Genomic DNA, 23,595 nt, shown 5'->3' on the forward strand with positions numbered 1-23,595 from the left:
GGGGACAAAGCCGGGGGCTGGAATACCGGGCTAGGCGCACGCGAGACCGAAATCGGGGTTCCTGGATGTTGGACAATCGGGGGCGGGCAGGAGCTCCGGAGACCCGTTGACCAAGTCGTGGACTCGTCGCACTGAGATTGGACATATGCAAGTGGGAGACTTGGGTCCGGCGCTCTAAATCGGGGGTCGGGGTGGGGGGTGTACTCGGGCTTGGTGCCCAGGATCCGATCGGCGGCCCCCTGACTCAGCGAGGTAAGCACCGGAGCGGAGGAGGGGGCTGGGGGCCTGTGTCTTGGGTCGGGCGTGCCGGCCTCTCCATCACTTGTTCTCGACGCTCGCCTCGGCTCCCAGCCTCAGCATCCCTGGCTGCGAGGCATGCGCAGTAGGGCGCTCCCTCCCCCGTCCCCTCCAACACGGGGCGGGGGTGAGGGGACGCTGGGCCACCCCAGAGCGGATGAATTTATAGACATCCCCCCCTCGCCCCCTGCCTTGGAATGGGAAGCGGAAATGGGGTGGACAGTGCCAACGTCCGGCAGGTGTTCGCTTTAAATAGGTCTGGGACTTTCTCTCGAGATCTCGAAACTCACCCTGGACCGGTTTCCTGCCCCCACCCCCGAATCTTGAAAGACCTATGTGGGGGGGGGGGGGCGCTGCCCCCGCACCACGTTCTCAGCAGAGCCGCAAAAGGGGTTAACGCGAGTTATCCCTCCCGCCTCTCTATGCGTTCACAGAGGTCTCCACTGACGTCCCCCAAAACACTGGGGTCTCGGGCTGGGACCCTCAAGACCCCTCAGGTGGTGAGAGAAGGATGAGCGGGCGTCCTATATGCCTGAGTGGGAGGGAGGAGGCGGCTGGGGGCCCGGACTCCCGGGTCTGCGGGAGGAGGGGACTGGGGACCTGGAGAATGACCCTCTGTCCCCCTCCCAGGGCTCTAGCGTGACATGGCTGAAGCGCACCAGGCCGTGGGCTTCCGACCCTCGCTGACTTCGGACGGGGGGGAAGCGGAGCTCAGCGCGCCCGTCTTGCAGGAGATCTACGTCTCCGGGCTGCGCTCCTGGAAAAGGCATCTCTCCCGATTCTGGGTGAGGAGGGCTGCGGCGTGGTCTCCTTCCTTCCGGGAAGGCGGCTACCTGCTTCCGGGTTGCACTTCCGGCATGCTGGTGGTCCCGCTTCTGGGATCTCATCAACCCCTCCTGGGAATTCTGATGTCCGCTTCCAGGAGCCCTTAAAGCTATTTCTGGGTTCGCTGTGGCTCACTTCTGGGCTCGGTTACCTGACCTACTGCGAACCCCTATTCACCTACTGCACCCACTTCTCCGACAGCCCCCCCCACTTTCCCCACACCCCCCACACACCTTCCACCCCAATTTCTAGAACTCAGTCCCCTTCTCTCATGGGGCACCTCTCGTCTTTCCCTTTCATCTCCAGGCTTTAAAGTGGGGGCTCCCCATTCCAGAACCCCATGACCTGATCAAGATCTTGGGCAGCCGGCACCCCAATCCTGAAGGCCCCTCCTTTCCCCTAGCCCTTGCCTCTGGGGTCGGAGGGCCCCTCCTTGCGCCTGCTCCTGAGCCCCCAGTTTCCCCGTCCAGTAGGCGGGGTGCCCTCCCTACGCTTCTGAGATGGGAGCCCCAATGTCCGGACGCTCCACTTCTCCCTCGCCACTTCTGCCCCAGCTCTGACGGACCAAACGCCCCCTCCTCGCCTTTGTTCCCGAAGCCCGAGCCCAACATCTAACCAGAACCCACGTCTGCCCCAGGGGCCCCGGTTCTGGAGCTCGGGCACTGTGACCACACAGCGCCTCCCTGCGGGTTACACCCTCTGTGAACAGAGGTCTTGAGCACCTGTGGCATCGCCTCAGCCTGAATTGGGTCCTGGCTCTGCCACTGACTAGCTGTGTGGCCTTGGGCCAGCGCGCCTCTCTGAGCCTCAGTTTCCCCACATGTAACGCGGGATGAGGAGAGCACCTCCCTCACAGGACAGTCTGCAGGATGAAATGAATTCTTACCTGTAAGCACTCAGCCAAGAGCCCGGCCCGTGGCGCGTGCCGAGTGAGGGTTAGGTTTTGATAACATCGTTTGTGACTCGTTCACCAAATATTGATGGCACCTGGATGGTTAAGGGGCCTGGCACTGTTTAGGGCACGGGGGACTCGGCAGGGAGCCAGCTAGCCAGACTCCTGTGCTCAAGGAGCTCTGGATTTAGTTGGAGGAGGAGGCACTAAGAAAGATAAATAAACAGAACGTAGAGTATGTTAGATGGTGAGTGACGGGGCCTATGGAGCCCAGTAAAGTGGGCGGGGAAGGGGGGGGGTGTTGTAATTAAATAAAGGGCAGCCCAGGAGGATGTCCCAAAGCGGAGACACTGATTGTTAAGATAGAGCTGTATCTTTTCCATGGGGCTGGCCCCATGGCCTAGTGGTTAAGTTCGGTGCGCTCTGCTTCTGTGGCCTGGGTTCAGATCCCAGATGTGGACCTACACCACTCGTCAGCCCTGTTGTGACAGCGACCCACATACGAAATAGAGGAAGATGAGCACGGATGTCAGCTCAGGGCGAATCTTCCTCAAGCAAAAAGAGGAGGATTGGCAACAGATGTTAGCTCAGGGCCAATCTTCCTCAGCAAAAAAAAAAAAAAAGAGAGAGAGAGAGAGATGTATCTGTTGCAGTGGGTAAATAGCCGCGACTACCCCAAACGCCCAACGACTCCCCTTCAGCCCTGCCCATGGGACCCCCTAGGCCTCTGCCCAATCCATCAACTAAAGCATTAACATGTGGCCATTAACCTGTGGTTAGATATATAAACACACATATACATACACATCCATGTATATATTTAAACTAAGATCTAATTACATACAGAAAACTGCACAGATTTTTAAAATATACAGTCCTTGGATTTTTAAAATACCTGTGTAGCCAACTTCCCATCAGGACAGCATTGCCACTATTCTAGAATGTTCCTTCAAGCCCCTTGCTAGGCAGCACCTCCCACTCGAGGCGACCACGGTTGTGATTTCTATGCTTATAGACAGATTTTGACCAGTATCGCATTGTCGAATATTTTGACTGTCACCTCTGCGTTCAAGTCGACCCCTAAGTCCCTTTTCAGAGGCAAATGTCCCCTATGGCCAATGGCCCCACCAGACCCTCCCATTAGTATGAACTGATCATTGTAATAATGGTCACTTTTATCTTTCCATCACATAGCCACCTCTCCCCCTGATGGTCACTTGGAGCTCTCATGTCCTTCCTCTTCCGGGGGGACCCCAGGAGCCCCCCTGAAGCCACAGCCCTCAGCATCACCAGGGGGCAAATTCCGTAGACTCATGGCCAAGCCTCAGTTTCTTCATTTACAAAGAGGGAACCCTGCCGGTCCCTGCCTCGAGGGATTGATGTAAGCATTAGTTGCCTTGGCAGGAGGCCTGGCTCATAGAAGTGACCAGTCCAGCATCGCCATTCTTATCTTCTGCCCCACAGAGGTGCTGTGTGACCTCGGGCACGGCAGTAACTTCTCTGAGCTTGTGCTTCCTCATGTCTAAAATCATATTAGGTAGCGGCATGTCCCGGGCTCTATATTAACCAAGCCCTTTAAATCTATTACTCCTCCAGTCCTCATTAGGGCATCCTACAGTAGACCCATCGTTAATCCCGTTTTATAGATGAAGAAACTGACGCCCAGAGAGGTGCTTTCAGTTTCCCAAGGTCACACAGCAGCTAAGATGCAGCACTGGGGGCAGAACTACAATTAGCAATCTGGCTCTGGAGCCCCTGCTGATGCCCACTATCCTGGGTGGCTTTTCTAGAATGCAGTTGGTCCCTGTACCTATGCCACAGGGCCGCTGTGAATTACATGCAGTGGGTCACTTAGCCAAGCACGTGGTACAGTATCCAGCACCCAGCGGCCGGCTCATCAGCAGGCGCTCAGAGTGTTCCCCGAAATGATTTCCAGATGAATATGAGACCCGGAGACACAGAGGACCCCAGAGTGCGGTCCCTTGCAGGGCGTCCCACTGCACGAGAGTCACCAGGCATCCGGATGGTTTCAGCGGTGGATAGTGGATCCTGGAGCCGGAGAACCGGGTTCAGATCCCGACTCCACCAATGCCCAGCTGCATGGCCTTGGACGAGGTCTTCAAACTTACCCCCTCAGCTTCCTCTCCCAGGAACGGAGATAATAATAAGGACTCCCTTCCTGAGCTACCGGAGACTGAAATGACTAACGATGCGCCGGCCTCGGGAAGCGCTTCCTGTTGTTAGGAAGCCCCTGTGCTGTTGCAGCTCAGAGCCCCAGACGCGAGGATGGGCGACTTTTAAAAAGAAAAGCCAGGGGCCGGCCCGGTGGCGCAGCGGTTAAGTGCGCATGTTCCGCTTTGGAGGCCCGGGGTTCCCCGGTTCGGATCCCGGGTGTGGACATGGCACCACTTGGCAAGCCATGCTGTGGCAGGCGTCCCACGTATAAAGCAGAGGAAGATGGGCACGATGTTAGCTCAGGGCCAGTCTTCCTCAGCAAAAAGAGGAGGATTGGCAGCCGTTAGCTCAGGGCTAATCTTCCTCAAAAAAAGAAAAGAAAAGAAAAGAAAAAGAAAAAGCAGAGCCAGCCCGGATGGCCTAGTGGTTAAAGTTCGGCATGCTCCCCTTTGGCGGCCAGGATTCGGTTCCCGGGCATGGAACCACACCACCCAGCTGTCAGCAGCTGTGCTATGGCAGTGGCTCACACAGAAGGACCTACAGCTAGGATATACAACCACGCACGGGGGCTTTGGGGGAGGGAGAAACAAAAGAAAAATTAAACAACAAAAATAACCACAGTGGTCACTAACCTTTTCCTGCCAAGTCAAAGGAAGATGTCAAGTAAATCAATCCGCAATGAGAAGGAGGGTAGCAACAGAAAGGATCGTTGTAATAACTAACGTGGATTGAGCGCCTCCTGTGCGCCGGCTCTGAGCTACGCAATCCGCCCCCTCCCAGCCCTCCTCCCTGATTCATGTTTCTCTGCCATCTGACCCACAACACGAAAGCCTTTAAAATGTAGGGATTGTGACGGGCCAGCCCGTTGGCGTAATGGTTAAGTTCACGTGCTCCGCTTCCGTGGCCTGGGGTTCCCAGGTTCGGATCCCCGGCATGGACCTAGCACCGCTTGTCAAGCCAGGCTGTGGCAGCATCCCCCATACAAAATAGAGGAAGATGGACACAGGTGTTAGCTCAGAGACAATCTTCCTCAAGCAAAAAGAGGAAGATTGGCAACCGATGTTTGCTCAGGGCCACTCTTCCTCACCAAAAAAAAAAAAAAAAAAAAGCAAAAACCCCACAAAACATAGGTATTGTCTCTACCTCTGCTGAGAGCAGGAGTCTTGCTGTCTTGTCACTGCCATAGGACTGCCATCAGCATTTGTGGATGATATTGTCTCACCCAATGCTTGTGACAGTCCTATGAGCCAAGTACTGAGACTGTTCCCATTCTACAGATGGGGACACTGAGGCACAGAGAGGTGAAGTCACTTGCTTGCGGTCACTCAGCTAGTTAGTGACAGAGCAGAGATGTGAGCCCAGAGGGTGGGGCTCCAGGCCCGAGTTCTCTGAGGAAGATTGGTCCTGAGCTAACATCGGTTGCCAATCTTCCTCTTTTTTTTTTTTTTTTCCTCCCCAAAGCCCCAGGACATAGTTGTGTATCCTAGTTGTGGGTTTTTGTGATTCTTCTATGTGGGACGCCACCACAGCATGGCTTGATGAGCAGTGTGTAGGTCCACACCCAGCATCCGAACTGACAAACCCCAGGCCACCGGAGCAGAGTCCACGAACTTAACCACTCAGCCACAGGGCCGGCCCCTCAGCAGTCTAATTTTTATCTGTCACCACACATATGTGCCCCTTCACCCCCCTTGCCCTCGCCCTCCCCCTTCCCCTCTGGTAATCACTAATCTGTTCTGTTTGTCCATGTGCTTGTTTATCTTCCACATAGGAGTGAAATCATTCAGTGTTTGTCTTTCTCTGTCTGACTTATTTCGCTTAACATCGTACCCTCCAGGTCCATCCATGTTGTTGTGAATGGGATGATTTTGCCTTTTTTATGGCTGAGTAGTATTCCATTGTTTACATACACCACATCTTCTTTATCCAATCATCCGTTGATGGGCACTTGGGTTGCTCTCATGTCTTGGCTGTTGTGAATAATGCTGCGATGGACACAGGGCTGCATAAATCTTTTGGAATTGCTGACTTCAAGCTCTTTGGATAGATGCCCAGTAGTGGGATGGCTGGGTCATGTGGTATTTCTATTTTTAATTTTATGAGGAATCTCCATACTGTTTTCCATGGTGGCTGCACCAGTTTGCATTCCCACCAGCAGTGGATGAGGGTCCCCTTTTCTCCACATCCTCTGCAACATTTGTTATTTTTTGTCTTGGTCATTATAGCATGGCCAGGCAATTCTTGAAGGCATCCCACGCTCCAGACCCTGCTGTATACGGGGGACCATTTTGCCAAGGAAGATTTGCCCTGAGCTAACATCTGTGCCAATCTTCCTCCCTTTTTTTTTCAGTATGCGGGCCGCCAACACAGCATGGCTGCTAACAAAGTGGTGTGGGTCTGTGCCCGGGACCTGAACCCAGGCTGCTGAAGTGGAGCACGTTGAACGTAACCACCAGGCCACTGGGGCCTGGCCCAGTCACTTTGCCTTTTTGACAGTCTCGCCTTCGGGGTCCTGCCTGAGAGTTACCTCCTCCAGGGAGCCCTCCCTGACTCCCTTGGGCTGAGCAACTTGCCACCACAGACCTCCTGGGCCCTGTTCCATCGCCAGGAGCCCTTGCTCCATTCTGGCCTGACCTCCCTGAGGGCAGGACCTAGATCTGTCTGTTCCCCTCTGGGTCTTGAGCACCCAGCTCAGGGCCCAGCACACGCTCGGTGCCTGATCAGTATCTCAGAAGGATGCTTAGAGGATGGGATGCCTGACTGAATGGATGCCCTTTCCTCCCCGCAGAACGACTTCCTCACTGGTGTCTTCCCCGCCAGCCCCCTCAGCTGGCTCTTCCTCTTCAGTGCAATCCAGCTTGCCTGGTTCCTCCAGCTGGATCCTTCCCTAGGACTCATGGAGAAGATCAAAGAGTTGCTGCCAGACTGGTGAGGTCCCCCATTTCAGCCCAATAACCTCCCTAATCCCTTTCCCTGCTCCCCATTCTCTATCAGTGTGCCGTGCCTGCTAAAGAAAAGTAACCTCTGAGACTTACTTTGGGACAGATTAACAAAGGTAGAGCATCAACAATAAGGAGGTGATTTCCTCTCTTCTCTCTGCACATTTTCCATCCTGGCTGCTTCTTACTAAGAGGGATGGTGACAACTAGAAAATGTCCAGATACGGTTATATATACTAACAAAAGTATGAGCTTGGCTAGTCTCCAGTGGTGTAGCCTCAGCCAAGAGACTTCACCATTCTTGGTGTCAGGGTCTTCATCTGTAAAATGGGGGTAAAAATAATTGCTTCTTAGACTAGTTGGAAGAATGTGGAATATTCAGTCCAGTGCCAGGAGGTTACTAAACGAGCTTGATTGAATTATTATAGTCGTTGCTCTCATCTTTGGGAAAGGTCTGGGAACCAGAGGCAAGTGACGTGGCAGGTTCTTAGCTTTGGATTAGTCCTCCTGGGGAAGGACGTTCAGATTTTGTGCAGACGGCCCCAAAGAGAAGATCCAGGATCGGAGGTAGAAATTTCCAGGAAGGCCAGATTTGCTCAGTCTGCAGAGGGGACACGACTGGCCCCAGGTCCTCCAGGTGGGCTCTGCTCACGTCTGTCTGATGGCAACTTTGCAGATGTGTTGATTTACTGTGGCTTTAGGCCAGTGTGCCCTAGACTTGAGTTCGTATTGGAATCACCTGGAAGGCTTCTTAAAACACTGATTGCTGGGCTGCACCCGAAGAGAGCCCATCTTAGTAGGTCTCCGGGTGGGACCAGGAATCTGCGTTTCCAACAAGCTCCCAGCTGGTGCTGCTGCTGCTGGTCCAAGGGCCGCACTCCGAGATCCACCGCCTTAGAGCATCATTTGATAGCTGGGAGGGGAAAGTGACCCTTCAATAGAAATACCATCTCCCACTTGTTAAGCACCTACCCAGTTTCCATGGCAAGTGATTTTAGAAGCTTGGTGTCCCCAGAATCCTAGAGGGAGGGTGCTGAGAGAGGACCACGCCTCCTTTACAATGAGGAAAGTGTATTTCTCTGACTCTAATGCTATAAGATATGACTCCCACAGCCAAAAGGCCAGAGTCAGAGAATATTAGGAAGGGCTGGGCTGGGTGGGGCTGGAGGGGAGGGGGGTTCTGAGGCCAGGACACCCAGGCCCGTTCTCTCTTTCTGTCCCCCAGGGGTGGCCAGCACCACAGGCTTCGGGGGGTCCTGGCAGCGGCGCTGTTCGCCTCGTGTCTGTGGGGAGCCCTGATCCTCACACTTCACATCGCCCTGAGGCTGCTTCTGTCCTACCACGGCTGGCTCCTGGAACCCCACGGAGCCATGTCCTCACCCACCAAGACCTGGCTGGTATGGGAAGGGCAGAGCCCTACTCAAGTCCTGCCGGGACCCACTTCCTTGTCCCCCTCTCTCTGGGTCTCTGTCCCTCTCTTTGGGTCTGTGTCCCATTCTCCGTGGGATGCTACACACACCCCCGCCCCCAACCACATCCTGGTCCCCAGCCCCTGTGAGGGGTTCGATGACCCGCTAATTCCCGCTTCCTCCAGGCCCTGGTCCGCATCTTCTCCGGCCGCCATCCGATGCTCTTCAGTTACCAGCGCTCCCTGCCGCGCCAGCCCGTGCCCTCCGTGCAGGACACCGTGCGCAAGGTGGGCCCGGCACCCCGGGATGGGGCGAGAGGCGGCCCGGGGCGGACGGGCGCCGTGACCCACCCTCTTCTCCGCCTTGCCCCTCAGTACCTGGAATCTGTCCGGCCCGTCCTCTCCGACGAGGACTTCGACTGGACGGCGGGCCTAGCGCAGGAATTCCTGAAGCTGCAGGCGTCGCTGCTGCAGTGGTACCTGCGGCTCAAGTCCTGGTGGGCGTCCAATTACGTGAGTCCCCCACCCGAACGCCAAGGTGCTGAGCCCGCCCTCCTCACCCTGCGACCCTACGCCCCGCCCACGACACGCCCACAGCCCCATGCCCTGCGGGGATCGGAGCCTCCGCCCAGGCAGGAGACCGTCCCGGGCCCCGCCCCCGCGCCCACCGTCCCGGGCCCCGCGCCCGCGCCCACCGTCCCCGGCCCCGCCCCCGCGCCCACTGGTCTGAGCCCCGCGCCCGCGCCCACCGTCCCGGGCCCCGCGCCCGCGCCCACCGTCCCCGGCCCCGCCCCCGCGCCCACCGTCCCGGGCCCCGCGCCCGCGCCCACCGTCCCGGGCCCCGCCCCCGCGCCCACCGTCCCGGGCCCCGCCCCCGCGCCCACTGGTCTGAGCCCCGCCCCCGCGCCCACCGTCCCGGGCCCCGCGCCCGCGCCCACCGTCCCCGGCCCCGCCCCCGCGCCCACTGGTCTGAGCCCCGCCCCCGCGCCCACCGGTCTGAGCCCCGCCCCCGCGCCCACCGTCCCGGGCCCCGCCCCCGCGCCCACCGTCCCCGGCCCCGCCCCCGTGCCCACTGGTCTGAGCCCCGCCCCCGCGCCCACCGTCCCCGGCCCCGCCCCCGCGCCCACCGGTCTGAGCCCCGCCCCCGCGCCCACCGTCCCGGGCCCCGCCCCCGCGCCCACCGTGCCGAGCCCCGCCCCCGCGCCCACTGGTCTGAGCCCCGACCCCGCGCCCACTGGTCTGAGCCCCGCCCCCGCGCCCACTGTTCCGGGCCCCGCCCCCGCGCTCAATATTAGTTTAAACCCCACTCCAGATGCTCGGATATTCTGGATCCTATGACCACGTTACAACATTCTGAGCCCTGTCCCCCAGGCTCCAACGTTCTGAGCCCGACTCTCCAATAATCCAAGCTCCGCCTCTGGGGCCCGCCCACACCCAGAGCTCCGCCCCCGACCCGCCTGTGTTTGAACCGCAATCCCAAAGTTTCAGCCCCTCGCCTAGCCGGCCAACTCTAAACCCCGCCCGCAGAATAGTTCGTTTCCACCGTCACTCTGCTTAAGGACACTCTCTCCAGAAGGGCTTCTATTCTGAGTTCAGGAGCTAAGTTCTTGATCGCACTCAGATGGGCTCCTTGGGAAACTGAGGCACAGAGCGAGTCAGCGATTCATCCAAATCGGGGCTTACAGGCCTCTCATTCTGTGGGAGCCGTCAATAGCCGTCAGACAGCGTGTGATGAGGGCGAGGCAGCCATGAAGAGACAGATGGGGTGGTGTAGTGTCGGGCGTGGGTGGCCAGAGAGGCCGCAGCGGGATAAAAGGAGCAGAGCTTCGGGAGGAGAAAGTATCAGGGCTGAGCCTTGAGGGTTGGAGAGAATTTGAAGCTGTCCGGTTGGTGGGAAGGAACAGCCCGGGCACAGATGGGCTGTAGGAAAGTCACAGGGCCTCCCCTGCTCCCTCCTGGGCTGGGAGCAAAAGGGCTTTACTCCCGCTGCAGCGAAGGGTTTCAAGGGTGGTGGTCACGAGAGGGGAGGGTGGAGAGGCGGGAGCAGCCTGGACCCCCGCTGAGGACCCTGGACTTTTTCTTGAGGGTGCTAGGGAGCCATGGGAGGATTCTGAGCAGGGATCAGCAGGGTCCCCTGCCCGGGGGACCCCGAGAAGGTCAGCTCCGGTGTGGGAAAAGACTGGAGGGGAGATGCTGGAGGCTGGGAGGTTGGAGTAAGGGTCCAGGGGGAAAGGATGAGGCCTCAGAGGGGGCTGTGGGACAGAGAGGAGGGGACAAGGCAGAGAGAGTCAGGGGGCAGGAGGGCAGGTTGGGAACTGCCAGGCTGTGAGGGGAGGGAGTGGGAGATGGTGAGTCTCACCTGGGGACTGTGGGAGAAGGGGAGCAGCTTTTGGGTGAAGACACTGAGCTCCATGGAGGCGACGGTGACCGACCTGGGGGTCCAGGGGAGACGCTCCTGGGCAGCCAGAGGCCCCGGGGAGAGCTCAGGAGAGAGGCCTGGGCAGTGACAGCAAACGAGGGCCCTCAGCTGTGGAAGGAAAATGAAACATTGGACTTGGGCGAGAAGATCAGGGGTGAGAATGTGGAGTGGGAAGGGCCGAGGGTCTGGGCCAGAGCCCCAGGAACAGCAGCATGGAAGGGTCCGTCACACAGGCCGAGTGGAGGGCACTGAGTCGTGTCTGGAGACCTAAGACAGAAACCAAGCCTTAGTTTTTAATTTTTTTCTCCTTCATGCTCTTGCACCAGATTCTGCTCTTAAAAAAAAAGAAAAATACACACACACACACACAATATGTGTGTATCTCGCTGATATATTGCATCGTATCTCTAAGGCATTGCCAATTATAACATACTCCATTATCTTATCTACAAGAAAGAAAAAAAAGAGACCAACTAAACACACTTTCTTATCACGTACTCTGTTTATACAGGTTGAGCCTCATTATTTATGAATTTCATATTTGCAAATTCGCCTAGTTGCTAACATTTATTCGTAACCCCCCAATCAGTACTCACGGCACTTTCGGGGTCATTCGTGGACATGCGCAGAGTGGAGAAAAATTTGAGTTGCCGGATCTCGCGCTCGTTGCCAGGCAACACTCTGCCTTCTTGTTTCAGCTCTGGTACTGTAAACAAGTGTCTTTTTTGTGATCTACTTAGTTTCACGTTGTTTGTACTTTTAGGCTTTTTGTTGGTGATTTCGCTGTTTAAAATGCCCCCCAGGGCGGCACTGAAGGGCTGGCTGGCGTTCCTAAGCGGGGGAAGGCTGTGGTGTGCCCTGCGGAGAAAATACGTGTGTTAGATGAGCTTCATTCAGGCACAAGTTGTTGGCCGTGACTTCAGTGTGACCTAATCAATGATATATATTAAATAAGGTGTCTTTAAAGATAAACACACATAAAACCAGCTTATATATTGATTTGTTGATGAAAATGTCACCAGAGACTCGAAGGAAGCTAACCCCGTATTTCCCCAGGATCAGTGGTTCAGTATTCACTGATCCAGCGTTCGCGGCGACTTTAGAGAACATAACTACCGCGAGAAACGAGAATCAACTGTAAATTGAAAGAGCTCCTTTAGCCTTCTTTTAGACATGGATTTATATCAACTATCACTCCTGAGCAAACTGAAAAAAGGAAACTGTAAATGTAATAAATCGGCCAGGGCGTCCCTAAGACTTCTGCCTTCAGACTCCAAGTCTTCGCGGTTGCTTTTTGATTCAGACTTGTCCGTATCTTCCTGCCTTCCACACGGCTTCATCCTCTGTGCTGTCAAGAACCTTGCAGTGTGGCACTTCCTGAAAGATCGTATGATGTAATTAAAGCCATTGGTGCAGGGTACTAAAGCAGCTTTTCGTAAAACCTGCCTAATTTAGGCTTTGCTCTGGACACTTTCTAACCAGGTCTGATTCATCACCACCTCCCTGGCCCAACCATTTGGTTCCTGAGAGTTAAAATCTTGCTCCACAATTATCTCCAGGATTTTCTTCTGAGCCATAGACACCCTTCAGCCAGCTTTGATGCTGGTGTGTTTGGTTGGTTTTTTAAAAAATGTTATATGTTATCCGTATAACGTTACAATGTTGTACATATAGTAAGATGCACAAATCTTAAGCGTATGGCTTGATGAAGTTTTATGTGTGTGTGTGTGTGACCACATAAGCACGGCCTACATCAAGGTATAGGACTTTTCCAGCATTTGCTGGAATGTTCTGGATTTTTCCAGAAGATGTAGCACATTCCCAGGGAATGACAAGTGCATTCCACCTGGGCTAAGTGTAAGGATGTGTAGGATTCCATTGACTTTAAGATGCAAGTAAATATGTATCTGTCTTCACAGAGTCTATGAGATTCTATGTCATCTAGGAAACATTCAAGTCCCCTCCGACCACCTCTCTTTAATTCTTGTCCCTCCCACCATCACCTATGAGACACACTTCAATCAGAGTCTTTTCTAAGTGTTTATATACATATATTTGTACCCAGGAATATAAATACACACACAGACATATACATATATATCACATAATATATATAATTTTTTCTTGTGATAAAACATATATAACATAAAATTTACCATTTTAACCACTTTTTTTTGCATATGCTTTTTGGTGAGGAAGATTGGCCCTGAGCGAACATCTGTTGCCAATCTTCCTTTTTTTTTTTTTTCTCCTCAAAGCCCCAATACATAGCGGTATATCCTAGTTTAGGTCATTCTAGGTCTATGTGGGACGCCACCACAGCATGGGTTGATGAGTGGTGTGTAGATCCGTGCCCAGGATCCAAACCCGCGAACCCCGGGCCACCGGAGCGGAGTGCGTGAACTTAACCACTTGGCCACGGGGCTGGCCCCTGAGCACTTTTAAGTGTACAACTCAGTGGCATTAAGTACATTCCCAATTGTTGTGTAACCTTCCCTACTATCCATTTCCGGAACTTTTTTGTCCTCCGAAACAGAAACTCTGTACCTGTTAGGAAAAACATCCCCATCCCCAATTCCCCCCCGTCCTGGTAAGCTCTATTCTACTTCCTGTCACTAAGAATCTGCCTAGTCTAGATTTTTCATAGAAGTGGAATCACACGCTATTAGTCCTTTTGTGTCTGACTTAGCATAACGTTTTCAGGGTCCAGCCGTGTGGCAGCCTGTATGAGAACTTCATTCCTTTTCAGATTAACTTTCCATTGTATGGATAGACCACATTTTTGTTGTCCATTCATCTGTTGATGGACACTTGGGTCATAGCGGTATTTTTAAAATCTCAGATGGGATCATTTCACACATCTTCTTGTGCGCCCAGCCTTTTTCACTGGGCAGCGTGTGTCGGTGCCCATTCTGTGTCAGTAATATAAATGGACCTTGTTCTTTTTACCAGCTGCATAGTATTCCACACCATGAGTGTTGCTGGATTTGGCCAGCTGATGCTCCATTGATGGACACCCAGGTTATGGCTAGTTACTGATCACAGTGGCCCCCTTCATTGAGCTCCACCCTCCCTGTTTGACACAGCAATGTCTGGGGGTGCTCACCCCTCCCATTGTCCCCCCCTGTCGGCCCCAGCCACCCCAGCTGTTTGTCTCTCTGTCCCACTCCCAGGTCAGTGACTGGTGGGAAGAATTTGTGTACCTGCGCTCCCGCAACTCGCTGATGGTGAACAGCAACTATTATATGATGGTGAGAAGGGGCGGGGCTGGGAGATGGGGAGAGGCTGGGGATCCTGGCTCCCCGGGGCCTGGGTGGGATGTGGGGTTGAGGGTTCGTGACCCGAATCACAGTGTGGAATTCACCATCCCGCACCCTCGGTTGGGGTCAGGACCTGCGTTTGGGGTCGGGGCTCCCACCAGGGGCAAATCTGACCCCGGGTGTCTGCCTGTCCCCTCGCCGGCCTCCAGGACTTCCTGTACGTCACGCCCACGCCGGTGCAGGCGGCTCGCGCGGGGAACGCGGTCCACGCGCTCCTCCTGTACCGCCACCGCCTGAACCGCCAGGAGATCCTGCCGGTGAGAGGGCCGCTGTGGGCTGGGACCGAGGCCGTGGTCCTGTGGCCGTGCGGCCACGGGGGTCCTGGGAGGCAGTTCACGAGCCCACGGTCTCCTGCAGACTTTGCTGATGGGAATGCGGCCCTTATGCTCTGCCCAGTATGAGAAGATATTCAACACCACGCGCATTCCTGGCATCCAAAAAGGTGAGACCCCTGTCCCCTCCTCCCTGACAGAGGCGGGACAGTGTCATGACTAAGGGCACGTTCTCTGGAGCCAGCCTCCTGGGTTCGAATCCGAGCTCCGTCGCTCCCTAGCTGTGTGACCTTGGGCAAGTTATCACCCTCTCTGAGCCTCAGTTTCCTCATCTCTAAAATGGGATAAGAAGGGGACATACGGTGATGAGGATTAAATGAGCGCTAAGAACAGTGCAAGCCACACGAAAGGGCTAATAAGTGGTTGTTATTCTTATAATGTGTCCCACCTTTCTGCCCTCCACGCATCTGCCCACACCATCCCAGACCACATCCGCCACCTCCGTGACAGCCGACACGTGGCCGTCTTCCACCGGGGCCGCTTCTTCCGCGTGGGGACCCACTCCCAAAGTGGCCTGCTGTCCCCGCGGGCCCTGGAGCAGCAGTTCCAGCGAATCCTGGACGACCCCTCGCCCGCCTGCCCCCACGAGGAGCACCTGGCGGCTCTGACGGCCGCTCCCAGGTGAGGGTCGGAGGGGAGGCACCCAGGGGCCTGAGGTTGCGGAAGGGCAGGTTGGGGGCCGGGGGATCGGAGGCTGGGCAGGGGGGAGGGCCAGCCGGGGCTCAGGCACGTCCCCCGACAGGGACATGTGGGCCCAGGTGCGGAGGTCCCTGAAGACCCGGGCGGGGGATGCCCTGGAGGCTGTGGAAGGGGCTGCTTTTTTTGTGTCACTCGACTCGGAGCCCGCGGGGCTGGCCAGGGAGGACCCCGCAGCCTCGCTGGATGCCTATGCCCACGCCCTGCTGGCAGGCAGGGGCCACGACCGGTGAGTCAGCTGGGGGGCCCTGGGGACCCCCCAACCCTGACCTGCGACCCCAGAAGCTGAGGACCCCGGACCCCACGTCTTGAGACCTGGGGACCTTGGACCCAGATAACCTGCAGACCTGGGACCCCAGATCTCAACCCAACTCCTGAACCCCAGATCTGAGGCCACCAACCCATGACCTGGACCCTCAGACCTTCAGAAACCCTAGACTGGGACTCCAGACTCAGCACCCCAGACCCGCGGACCCCAGATCTGAGGACCCCCCAAATGCCAAATCTGGGACCGCTCGACCCAGAGACCCTCCCCCACCAACCAGAACCGTGAGCCGGGGGACCTCAGACTCAGAACTGCAGGCCACCAAATCCTCAGACCTTCCTGCAGGCACCCCAAACCCGGGACACCTCTCAGAGACCATCCAGAACCACCCAGCAGAGACCCCTACCCTCTTAAAGATGCCCCCACCAGCCCCGATTCCCAGAAAAATCTCCCCACCCTGGAGCCCCCACAAGGCCCACAGAGGGTACCCCGCGTTCCCTGCTGGTCCTCGCTCTCTGGTGACCACTCTGAACTCTCCCCCCGCAGCTGGTTTGACAAATCCTTCAGCCTGATGGTCTTCTCCAATGGGAAGCTGGGCCTCAGCGTGGAGCACTCGTGGGCTGACTGCCCCATCTCAGGACACATGTGGGAGGTAGGGCAGCCAGCCGGGCCCCATCCTGCAGACCGCCGCCGCCCCCATTTCCAAAGATCTTCCTCTCTGGGGCCTTAGAGTCAGGGGAAAAAACGGAGGCTCAGAGAGAGGCAGAGACCGGACCAGGGGACCCAGCAAATAAGGAGGTCTGGATTTCTGACCTTCCTCTGACAAATGGGCATTTGGGGCTCACAGAAGGGAAGTGATTTGCCCAGAGTCCCAGAGCCAGAAGTTGTACAGTGAGACTAGGATTCCAGAATGCTCTGAGACCAGAATGTGAGGCCTTCCAACCACATCACGCTGAGTCAGAGTGATCTTCCAGCTCTGCTTTGCTGTGTGACCTTGGGCAAGTGACTCCCCTCCTCTGAGCCTCAGTTTCTGCTTCCTCAGGTGAAAAGGTTGGATTCTCTTTTATCTTTGAGCTCCTGTCCAGTCCTGAGAATATTAGCATCTGTATTTTCTCTATTTTATTCAGTCCCTAAATGACAAGGAGTGGCGTCTGTCCTGCCTAGGGTTCCCTCTCTTCCGTATTGTTGCATGAGGGGTTGGATGGGGCCCAGGGCGGTGAATGGGCGTGTATGAGGGGAAGGGAGGCCCCTTCCAGATCTTGGGAGCAGCCCCAGGTAAGCACTGACCCGTCTGGGCCTAACTCCTTTGTAAAATGGGAATTTTCCCCCTTTGATTATATTAGTAAATGAAACTCAATTCAGTTTAACCTCAGACACTTCATGTCAACACAGCACCTCTGCATATTGACTTTGAACGAAGAGATGTCACGTAGAGTAAGATGAAAAGAAATGCAAACTCTAAGGCATAAAGCAATGTGTTCTTTTCTCCATATATTTCTAACGTCCAAATGGGGATGTCATCCCCTTCTTCTAGGTGGTCGGGAGAATTAGGGGGAAGGTTGGCGGGTCCTGGGTGCTTCATCAGGGCGGAGTTAAAATGTTTCACAACTAGCAGGGCGTGGGTACCACTCATCAGAATGGATTCCAACCCCTCGGAAGTTCATGTTATGTTCAGCTTTCTCTCTCCTGTCCCAGGAGTGGGGTGAGGGATCGGGGGGGTCCTCGGGAGGGCTGGGCAGCTGTTGGTGGCTCCTCATCTGCTAGTCAGCAGTACAAGGTCAGGGAACACCAGCTGAGTATCAGTCTCCGTCCTGCTCAGTGACCTTGAACCTGAGAACCCACCTGTGACCATCAGAGGCTTCTGTGTCTCCAGGACAGCCCCCACTCCCAGAACACACTTAGGAAAAGAGGTCCCTGGTGAGATGCCCTCAGGCCAGAGCGGGGAAGGGACTCTGACATCCTCCGTTTGTACACAGTTCACTCTGGCCACAGAATGCTTTCATCTCGGCTACTCGGCAGACGGCCATTGCAAGGGGCACCCTGACCCCTCGCTGCCCCATCCCCAGCGGCTGCACTGGGACCTTCCAGACAAGGTGAGGCCAGGTGTCTGGGCCTCTTCTCCAAGTCCCCAAGTTCCTGACTTTGACCCTAAACTCATCCCTGCCCCCAGTCTCAACCTCCAAATCACCCCTGTCCCCTACTCCATTCCCAGCCCCAACTCTAACCCTGCCCCCACCCCAGTCGCATCCTCGACCAACTGCCCTCTCCGTCCTCGGCCTCAGTCCAGTTCTGTCCCCACTCAAAGCCCAACTCCATCCTCACCCCAAACTCTCCTCCGTCCCTAACACCGTCACCATGCCGGAATTCAATCTCATCTCCAACCACGACCCCTCTGAAGCCCACCTAGACCCCATCCCAGTCCAACCCCCACCCACCCCATGCCGACTTCAGTTCAGTCCTCACACCCAGCCCCATTCCGTGTCCCGCCCCAGTCCCCAGCCCCGATTCCATCCCAGCCTTCACTGCCACCCCGATCCCCATGTTTAACCCAGCCCCTCAGCTCCTTCCCCTCTTTGTCCCCATTTCCGTATTTCACCCCAACCCTAACTCCATTCCCATCTCCACTTGCAGCCCCATCCCCAACTCGAACCCTACCCTCATCTGTAACCCCAGCCATTCCTCCCTCCCCCCTTCTCTGGCAGATCCATCTATCCATCTCTCTAGCGCTGAGGGGAGCCAAGACCTTGTCTGGAAACATCGACTGCCACGTCTTCCCCTTCTCCCACTTCGGCAAGAGCTTCATCAAACGCTGCCACCTGTCTTCAGACAGCTTCATCCAGATGGCCTTGCAGCTGGCCCACTTTCGGGTCAGTTGGATTCCCCAACCCCAGCCCCCAGCCTCGGTTCCCCTGGGCCCCAGGACCCGCCCCGTCAGCCCCTGTAATGATTCTTGTTGGCCACTGCCATTGTGGGGCCGCCATCTTGATTTCTCTCTCCCAACCGCACAGTCCTGGGCAGGAGGAGGCTGGAGGTCCAGACAGAGGTGGGTCAAGTCTGTGAAGACTTCCTGAGCCCAGCTGAGCGGCTCCTCTCCTCCTTGTCCCCCAGGACAGGGGTCAATTCTGCCTGACTTATGAGTCGACCATGACCCGCTTGTTCCTGGAAGGCCGGACGGAGACGGTGCGATCTTGCACGCGGGAGGCCTGCAACTTTGTGAGAGCCATGGAGGACAGAGAGAAGACAGTGGGTGTGGCCTCGTTTGAGGCTTCGGTCACTTCCATGTTCTCGCTCATACCTTTGCAAACATTTACAGAGCACCTTGAGGGCCAGGCCCCATGGTGGGCCCTGGGGACAGAGGAGGGACACCACCTGGTCTCTGACCTCAAGGAGCTCACTGATGGGGGAGACAGAGATAGTCCAGACAGGTGATACCTGATTTAATGGGGGTCGCACAGGGCACTGGGGGAGCACCCAAGAGGGAGCCATGGTTCCACCATGTAGTTCTCTTTGATTATTTAACCTCCGTGCATCCTTGTGACTTCCATTTGCACCATTCTTTATGTTCCCTATATAACCTCTCTGCCCAGAACCCCCAGGTACCTCTGTTCCCTCTCCCCAGCTACCTATGAGGTATTATGGGCCTATGGAAGGAGTTTGGGCCCTAGAGTCAGACAGACCTGGGAACCCACCTGATTCTGCCTTGCTGTGTGACCCTGGGCAAGTGACTTCCCCTCTCTGAGCCTGTTTCCCCTCTGTAAAATAGAGTTGATATCTCTGCCTTGCAGGGATTTTGCAAGCTGGGTTGAGGTCCAGGGGTGTGACAGGCCCCAGCAGTAAGCCCACTTCCTGTCTTTCCATGACCTCTGACCTCCCCGGGGACCCCAGGACCCACAGTGCCTCGCCTTGTTCCGCGTGGCGGTGGACAAACACCAGGCTCTGCTGAAGGCAGCCATGAGCGGACAGGGGGTCGACCGTCACCTCTTCGCGCTCTACATCGTGTCCCAATTCCTCCACCTGCAGTCGCCCTTCCTGGACCAGGTTGGGGTGCAGGGAAACGGTTAGAGAGGGAAGTGGGGAACCACGGGAGGAGAAAGGCGCTTTGGGGCAGCAGGAGAGTGAGTCAGGGAGCCGGGAGCAAGAGAGAAAGGGAAAGGGCGGAGAGGGAAAAGGGGCGGAGAGAAGAGGAGAGGACCATTGTCATGGAAAGAAACGGGAGGGGTGTGGTCATGGAGAAGAGGGGGCGTGGTCATGGAGGGGAGAGGGGCGTGGTCAGGGAGGATAGGGGGCGTGACCAGAGACAAGAAGGGGTGTGGTCAGGAGAAGAGGGGGCGTGGTCAGGGAGAAAAGGGGCGTGGTCAGGGAAGAGGGGGCGTGGTCAGAGAAGAAGGTGTGGTCAGGGAGAAGAGGGGGCGTGGTCAGGGAGAGGAGAGGGGCGTGATCAGGGAGAAGAAGGGGTGTGGTCAGGGTGGAGAGGGGGCGTGGTCAGGGAGAGGGACTCTGTCGATGGGAAAAGACCTGGGTGGGGAGGAGAAAGGGAAAGGGCGTGGTCAGGGAAGAGAAAGAGATGTGGTTGGGGAGAAACGGGAAGGCTGTGGTCAGAGAGGAGAGGGCGGGGTCAAGGGAGACCTGGGAGATGGGCGTGGTCAAGAGGATAAGAATGTGGTCAAGGAGAAGAGAGGGACAGGGTCAGGGGAGAAAGGGAGAGGGGCGTGGTCACGGAAGGAAACGGGAAGGGTGTGGTCAGAGAGAAGAGAGGGGCGTGGTCAGAGAGAAGAGGGGCAGGGCCAGGGAGAGGGATGTGGTCAGGGAGAAGAAGGGGGCGTGGCCAGGGAGAAATAGGAAGGGTGTGGTCAGAGGGGAGATGGGCGTGGCCAGGGGGAGAAGAATTCGGGCCCGGAGAAAAGAGACTGAGTCAAGCGGCGAAAGGGAGAGGGGCGTGGTCAGGCGTACTAGGGGAGAAAGACGGATTCAGAGAGGAGAGAGGGGTGTGGTCAAAAGCAGCAGAGCAGAGAGGTGGGGTCAGGGAGGGGAACGGCAGAGCTGCAGGCAGAAGCCAGATTTAGGGGAAACAGGCAGTCAGGGAGGAGATCAGAAAGGCGCAGGGCTGCGTGCAGTGGAGTTGAGCCAACGGGGCCTGATCTGCGGGTCTGTTTGTCTTCATTGCACACGTGACCATCTCCTGTCCCTCAGGTTCACTCGGAGCAGTGGCAGCTGGCTACCAGCCAGATCCCGGTTCAGCAAGTCCACCTGTTTGACGTCCACAACTACCCCGACTACGTTTCCTCTGGTGGTGGATTCGGGCCTGTGAGTGGAGCTGGGTCCGACCGCAGCTCCCTGGACCCTGGGCCCTGAGGAAGGAGGGGGCTGGGGGTCTGCACTCCTGCGCTATGGGGGACGAGGGGACTGGGGGCTATTTTGTTCCCCTCACTCTGTCTCTCTCCAGGCCGATGACCATGGTTACGGTGTTTCTTACATCTTCATGGGGGATGACACGATCACCTTCCACATCTCCAGCAAAAAATCAAGCACAAAAACGGTGAGACAAACTTGAACCCCCGTGTCCCCTCCTCCTCCCCGTCCCCTCCTCCCTCAGGACCCAGGAGTTTAGGCTCCTAACTCCCTCCTCTCCTACAACCTAGGAGTCCAGACTCCCAACTCCTTGCTGCCCCACGATCCAGGAGTCCCCGTCCCCAGCCCCCTCCTCCCTCAGACCCAGGAGTCAGAGACCCCAGCCCTCCTGTGTCTCAGCCTGGCCCCAGAGGCCCTCTCCCGGCTTCCCCTGCACATGACACGTTTCTCCTTCCAGGACTCCCACCGGCTGGGGCAGCACATCGAGGATGCGTTGTTGGATGTGGCCTCCTTGTTCCAGGAGGGGCAGCGTCTGAAGCGTGGGTGCAGAGGGCTAGGGCAGGACGACTCGGGACACAGGTGCGGCTCTCTCCCCTGCCACACTAGGGGCTCCAGGGCACCCACGACATCCGCCAACTTTTGACCCCTTCCAGCGGGGAGCTGGTCTCCCCAGGAACTAGGGGGAAGGTCTCTATGGCTGGGCTGGTGCAGGATGGAGGCAGCCCGTTTGGAAATCCCACATCTGGTCCAATAAAGCTGTGTAAGCTGGATGTGTGGCGTCCACTCTGCTCTTGGGCTGGGCAGGGGTGGGAGAGGTGAGGGTCAGGGTGGAGGAGGAGAAAAGGTCCCATCCATCCCCAGGCCTCATGAATTCCCAGTTACAGTCACAACGCCAGCCACAACCGCCAACACCTGCCCAGTTTTCTGCACTTCCAGTTCCAGTCGCGCCAAAGCTAACCATTCTAGTCCGATCCCCGTCAAACAACCCTGCAAACTGTCATTAGCCCAGTTCCAGGTGGCCCAACGCCAACTGCTCACTCCAAACTTAAAGATCACCACCAAGGGGCCCGCCCGGTGGCTCAGTGGTTAAGTGCGCATGTGCCACTTCTCAGCGGCCCCGGGTTCCCCGGTTCGGATCCCGGGTGCAGACATGGCACCACTTGTCAAGCCATGCTGTGGCAGCATCCCACATATAAAGTAGAGGAAGATGGGCATGGATGTTGGCTCAGGGCCAGTCTTCCTCAGCAAAAAGAGGAAGATTGGCAGTAGTTAGCTCAGGGCTAATCTTCCTCAAAAAAAAAAAAAAAAAAAAAGATCGACACCAATCCAGCCACTCCAGTTGACACCTCCCAAATGAATCCCCAAGATTCTTCTTACCCAACCTCAACCCCGGCCATTTCGACCTCCACCTCGATGACGAACTCAGCTCCCGTGACTAGGAAACGCACAACCTAATGTTCACTCTTCTAACCACTGCCGTAATTCCAACAACCAGCGAGTCCACGACACTACGCCCCACCACACCCAACAGCTCAGCCACAGTTCCAACAGACAACCAGCACAAAAACATCCAACCCCAAACTCCAAAACTCCTTTCCAATCTCCACTATAACCCAAACTTAAACTTGACTCATAGTCATGACTTTAAACACCACACTCCTTGTCCACACCCCCAGTCCACCCCCGCCACCACTACAACCCTCACCAACTCAACTGCAGTCATGTCAACACCAACGCCATCTGACCACACCAAGGCCCCCAATCATCCAGCCCCCCACGGCCATGATTCCAATACTCCAGGGCTCCAGGCCCCATTGCTTCCACCAAGCCAAGCATGTAACAGAAGCCCGAGGAGAAAATCAAAATGCCGAACACTTTCACTTCCGCCAGCCCAACGTCCACACCCAACGCACCAATCCTAGTGGTTTCAAAGAATGTTCACACCACTTTGACACTCCTTCCCCTCCTCTTGGTGTGGCCTGGACTTAGTGACTCTTTTTCTAACTCAAAGATTATGGTAGAAGTTACTAGGATGCGAAAGACCTTCTGGCTCCCTTCTTGCTCTCTCTCTGAATCCTCGCTCTGGGGGCAGCCAGCCACCATGGCACGAGGACAGTCAAGCAGCCTATGGAGAGGCCCACGTGTGAAGAACTGAGGCCTCCTGCCAACTGCCAGTGAGGAACACGTGAGGCAATGATCTTGCAAGCAGATTCTCCAGCCCCAGTCCAGCCTTTGGATGACTGCAGCCCAGCTGACATCTCGACATCGGCCATGGGGCCGGCCCCAATAAACATTTCTTGAATGTCAAAAGAGATATGTAATTTTTTCAAAATTTCTGAGCTGACTAGGTATTTGATTGGAAGGAATTACGTTAATTCTTTTTGTGTGATAATAGCATTCTGATCATGTTGAAAAGAATCCTTATCTTTTTAAAAAATGCACAGTAGGAGCCGGCCCAGTGACATGGTGGTTGAGTTTGTGTGTTCTGTTTCGGTGGCCTGGGGTTTGCAGGTTAGGATCCCAGGCACGGACCTAGCACTGCTCATCAAGCCATGCATCCCACATAAAATAGAGGAAGATGGGCACAGATGTTAGCTAAGTCACAATCTTCCTCACACACACACAAAAAAAAGAAAGAAAGAAATGCACAGTAAAGTATTTATGGATAAAACAATATG

At 56.0% G+C, this 23,595-nt stretch overlaps 1 protein-coding gene across 2 annotated transcripts; it reads left to right on the top strand.

The window, feature by feature from the left end:
• Window positions 1-12: 12 nt before the first annotated feature.
• On the top strand, window positions 13-21,687 carry CPT1C (carnitine palmitoyltransferase 1C). Of its 2 annotated transcripts, XM_070633191.1 has the most exons (20): window positions 13-252; window positions 732-797; window positions 928-1,082; window positions 6,978-7,117; window positions 8,354-8,525; window positions 8,723-8,824; window positions 8,912-9,049; window positions 14,129-14,206; window positions 14,425-14,532; window positions 14,633-14,717; window positions 15,033-15,228; window positions 15,350-15,532; window positions 16,115-16,220; window positions 17,545-17,661; window positions 18,271-18,435; window positions 18,677-18,811; window positions 19,454-19,606; window positions 20,759-20,872; window positions 21,012-21,104; window positions 21,375-21,687. In XM_070633191.1, the coding sequence occupies exons 3-20, from the start codon at window positions 942-944 to the stop codon at window positions 21,558-21,560; spliced, it is 2,412 nt and encodes an 803-aa protein (XP_070489292.1). In that variant the 5' UTR covers window positions 13-252; window positions 732-797; window positions 928-941; the 3' UTR covers window positions 21,561-21,687. The 2 variants fall into 2 exon arrangements, with proteins under 2 accessions (XP_070489292.1, XP_070489291.1); XM_070633190.1 differs by lacking the exon at window positions 13-252 and having other exon boundaries at window positions 732-1,082.
• Window positions 21,688-23,595: the final 1,908 nt, after the last annotated feature.

This window comes from Equus przewalskii, chromosome 9, assembly GCF_037783145.1.
Source record: "Equus przewalskii isolate Varuska chromosome 9, EquPr2, whole genome shotgun sequence".
Lineage (NCBI taxonomy): Eukaryota > Metazoa > Chordata > Mammalia > Perissodactyla > Equidae > Equus > Equus przewalskii.